The sequence below is a fragment of the Charadrius vociferus genome, unplaced genomic scaffold, assembly GCF_000708025.1.
Source record: "Charadrius vociferus isolate BGI_N301 unplaced genomic scaffold, ASM70802v2 scaffold326, whole genome shotgun sequence".
Classification (NCBI taxonomy): Eukaryota; Metazoa; Chordata; class Aves; order Charadriiformes; family Charadriidae; genus Charadrius; species Charadrius vociferus.
This window is the reverse complement of record NW_009649062.1, coordinates 1,622,041-1,626,699: the sequence shown is the minus strand read 5'-3', so window position 1 is coordinate 1,626,699 and position 4,659 is coordinate 1,622,041. Positions and strand designations below refer to the sequence as shown.

Here is a 4,659-nt window from a genome sequence, read left to right as displayed (position 1 = left end):
GTTGAAACCACAGCACAGCACATTGTGTTGTCATTCTGTGCTAAGTAGAGTAGACATTGATTATATTCAGGGCTATCCGGCCACCATACACCTTTACTTTCTGAGCCAGCACTTAGTGTTCCCAGCACAGAATCCCTGCTTGGAAATCCCTCCTGGCCTTTGGGCTTCCAACCTTTTTAATGCAGTGAGATGGGTACCAGGTGGGAGATTCCTCTCTCCACCTTACCTGGCCACAGCATTTCTGTGCTAACAATACCAGGCGTTTGGTCAGCTGTGAACATGCTCCAAAGCCTCTACATCAACATGAGCAGAGTGGCAGTTTGAAGCCTTAGGGACCTGGCAGTGTCTTGTTGCGAGAGGAATTATTTGACTATTGGCCTTCTCATGCCACTCTAACACCAGCTTGCCGTTGTCTCCAAAGCGGCAGCAGAGTAGATAAGAGGCTGGTTGGAAACATCTCAAGGATGAGACAGTTGAGGCTTCCTTATTTATTTCTCTCCTAACTGCTGGCTACTTTTGCAAAAAAACTTCATGCAGCTTCATGCAAGCATCGTGGCTGTTCAAGTTGCTTCTTACGGAGTCTGCTGGAACTGTGGTGAGAAGGGGTCTGCACAAGTACTAAATTGCACAATCATTTGATGGGCTGCAATACCTCTTTGCAACAGGATGAGGGCCTCAGTTCTGTATGTCTGGGTAACTTAACAGAGATCTTAGACTTTGTTGTCTGTTTTTGTTGCTGTTTTCTTCTAAATAAGTACTAAAAGTAGAAAAATATTAGGCCATATTAAAACTCTAAGTGATGGGCTAGTAAATGCAGTTGGGATTTTATTAGGAAAATGGTAGATGATGTTAGTGTGTGTGAATAACTACAGCTGAAATCTACAATTGCAGATCATCACTGGCATAATATTTTGTCTGTGCTGGGTGTTTTTTTTTTTTCTTTAAAGCTAGTGTTCAAATACTTTAAACATCAAAGTCTTCCCTTCTACACATTATTCATTCTTGCAAACGTCTCATATCATGCAGTAGAATGATCAGAAAGGTATGACTCTTTAGATATGGTAAATCAATCTTGTGTCCTTTTGGAAAAGTGGTTGGGAATGATTTTATGGTTATTAACTTGAATTCAATATTTTTTTTTCAACCTAAGCTTTTTAAAATTCAAAAAACTTTCAAGCAACTTTTCAATCACCCTCTCCTCTTCTCACCTCTCCCCAAAAGTAAAATCTTACTTAATTTGTTTCATCAGGAAATTTACTGTGAAATTGTGAAAAATGAAATTTACTGTCTCTGACCTCGGTAGCTAAGCAGAACAGGATTGTAAATGCAGAAGCAACTGAAGTTTTCCTCTATATCAACATCTTTGTGCCAAGATGGAGTGTTCTGCAGTGACCAAGAGTCTATGTAAACAAAGGTAACTGTTGCAAGATCAGCATTGTACAAGAACAAGCGCAGTTTCAAGGAGAGCCACAGACAGTAGCAAGGTTTGGGTTTTTATGCTGCTGTTACCATTGCAGCCTGAGCTATTTGACAGCCCAGTAGCAGCCCAGAAGTGCCCCAAGGCAATAAACCATCTTTACTACATTAGGGGCGATGCCTATAACAGATGGCTATTTTAGAGTGCTGACAGTTTCTTTAGAGTCTTTACCTCTGGCTACTTAGCATCATCTTCATCTTCAGCCAGCTGTCCTTCATCCAGGTGTTTATTCTGGCTGAGCACAGTGATAGAAGAGAGGTGTAAAGAGTGTGATCAACTATAGACAGTCATTTGAATACATGGTATCTTGGTGTTTCTTTATAGCAGCTTCCTAATCCATCTTGGATGATATGAGTGAAAACATGAGCTCTATGGAGACGAGTAGGGGTAAAAATCAATAAGAGCGAGTAATAGCGAGAGAGAGAGAAACTGGATTTGTGATTTGGAATGGGATCCCGGCATTGCCTCTGGCTTGTTCTGTTGCTTTTGGAACAAGTTGCCAATGCCTTCCTATGTTCCCCATTTGTGCGATGGGTCAGCAATCAGAGCTGATTGGTATGGTTTCAGTAAAAGTATTTTCACTGGCATCCAGATGTTGCATATATTGATTTTGATCTAGTTTTCTTTTGGCAATATAAGCCTTTCTGAGGGAAGAAAAACTGGAACCTGACCCTTTGGGGAAGGAAACAGTGGCTTCAGCTCAACGCTGTTTGTGTGAAAATATTTCAAAGCTTTTTGGTTTTGTTCCAATGCAAAAAGAAAATACATTTTTTGACCTTGACATTTTTCCAAAAACACTACTGCCATCCTTCAGTCAGCTCTAATAGTATATCTTTTGTAACTTGCTTTGAGATCTCCAAATGAACAGTGGTCTATAAGAGCTAGATATTATTTGCAAGGTGTCACTAAGGTTTCAGCTATATGAGCATATTCTCATGTTCTTCTGTACACACCGTAGACTATTTTAAGCTGGCCACTTAAGAACATTTACTTAGCAGAAGGAAACAACTGTTTGACCTAAGTCAATCATGAATGAAATAACGTCTTTGAAAGAGCCCATTTAAAACTGCAAGGATGCGGAAAAAAAACCCAGCATCAAAACTTGGTAAACTCTCTGAGACAGTGGAAGGTGTTTTACAACTCTTGGGACAAACTATATGCTCACGTGTCCGAATCCAAACTGAATTCTTACAGCCAGCTTGTGAACTTGGAGTTTGTAATGGAAGTAGTGATCTAACAGATTCTTAACCATATCAAGACCAGCAGGTGTTGCTATAATATATTAAATGCTGTGGAGACATCTAATAAGCTGCACTTGAGCATTAGTTCAATACATTTTCTGAAACCAAATCAGCAATTTCTAGGACAATAAGCTGCACTTGAGCATTAGTTCAATACATTTTCTTAAACCAAACTGGTATTTTCTGGGATAATGTAATGCTATGACAGACTTGCAATAAGAATACTACTAAAATAATCAAAATACTGGAAAGTTGCTGGTTCTGAGCTGCTTCTGCTGAGCTGAGTGAGAGTTTTACTACTGCTTCAGTGAAGAACATCTGACCCTGCATTTAGGTATTACTTGTGTTTAAGAATACAGTACTGTAGGAAGTGACCAAATCCTGTACGTATTTCTATGTACATACTTCTTTGCGAGAGATGGCACTGCAGAAACCTGGGGCATCTTTTGCCAGGGATAAGATTAGATTGTGGTGGAACCCTAGTCTTAGGCTTGTTCTGCGCTGCTGATCCCTCCAACACAGGTTTCATTGGTGATCTCCAAAAGACAAGGGGAGAATTCCTCTGAGACAGAAATACGTCTTCTCAAACAAACTGCACCCTCAGGGGCCTTGCAGAAGGTGAACAACAGGAGGGTCAGAAGGCGGCCAGCAGTAGAGAGTTTATACCTCAGGAAACCCTGAGCAGACCTTGCCAAGCTACGGTAAATTCAGGGAGGTTGTAACTTCTGCTGGATTTTGAGCTTGAAAGCTCCTGAAATCAAGAAGGAAGGACGAAAGGAAAAAATTTTCCCATAACCAGGATTATATTATTGTATGCAACCCTCTAACTGAGATGGTATACAAAGGAGGATCACTGTGAAAATGAATGGAGAAGCTGCCAGCTGTAAGGGCATATTTCATGTCCATAGGTATCAAGCTTTGAGATCTTAGTAATTCTTGAGCAGTCACTGGATGTGTGTTTGAGAGTAAAGGTCTAGGCTGCTTTTCTCCACCTGTGTATGACTCTATGATAGGAAAGACACGGACCTGTTGGAGTAGGTCCAGAGAAGGGCCACAAAAATGATTAGACAGGCTAAGAGAGTTGAGGTTGTTCAGCCTGGAGAAGAGAAGGCTCCGGGGAGACCTTACTGTGGCCTTTCAGCACTTAAAGGGGGCCTATAAGAAAGATGGGGACAAACATTTTAATAGGGCCTGTAGTGCTAGGACAAGGGGTAATGGCTTTAAACTAAAAGAGGGTAGATTTAGACTGAATATGAGGAAGAATTTTTTTACAATGAGGGTGATGAAACACTGGCCCAGGTTCCCCAGAGAGGTGGTTGATGCCCCATCCCTGGAAACATTCAAGGTCAGGTTGGACAGGGCTCTGAGCAACCTGATCTAGTTGAAGATGTCCCTGCTTATTGCAGGGGGGTTGGACTAGATGGCCTTTAAATGTCCCTTCCAACCCAAACTATTCTATTATTCCATGTATGCTTGGCAAGAACTTCTCTTGCATGTGGACATGGACCCAGCCATGTCATTTCCAGGTAGGATCACTAGCCAATGTTGTACTTTGGCTGCTGGGAAGCCCACGGAGCCCTGTGCGTCACCAGCTCTCCCTCTTGCTGGGAGCAAGTCATCTTGTTTCAGCTTATTTCCAGCGGTGGGGCATCATATGACCTCCAGGGGCTGCACCCACAGACAAGGACAATCTTCGTCCCGGCCGTTCTCAGGAGCTGCCTGTAGCGATGCTTGGGCAGGATAAGGACCCTCTAGGTGGGCAATGGAGAGAAAATGGCCCCTGGTGTCTTCCGTGGGATAGAAGCACGCATCTCCCCTGCCTCGTTCACCCGTCCGTCGTGCCGAAATCCAGCGGCGAGTGCCGGGGCTGCACCGGGGAGCCCGGGGGGGCGGCGGCGGCGGCGGCGGTCCCCGGCAGTGCCGGGATGCGGGGCGGGGGTG

The 4,659-nt window shown here is 43.3% G+C and overlaps 1 protein-coding gene across 1 annotated transcript in view; it reads left to right on the top strand.

The window, feature by feature from the left end:
* Positions 1-4,445: 4,445 nt before the first annotated feature.
* Positions 4,446-4,659, top strand: part of GALNT9 (polypeptide N-acetylgalactosaminyltransferase 9) — a 155,486-nt gene continuing 155,272 nt past the window's right edge. Inside the window, exon 1 of the mRNA XM_009888139.1 lies at positions 4,446-4,656. Within this exon, the coding sequence (XP_009886441.1) occupies positions 4,446-4,656 (211 nt within the window). The remainder of the gene's footprint in view (positions 4,657-4,659) is intronic.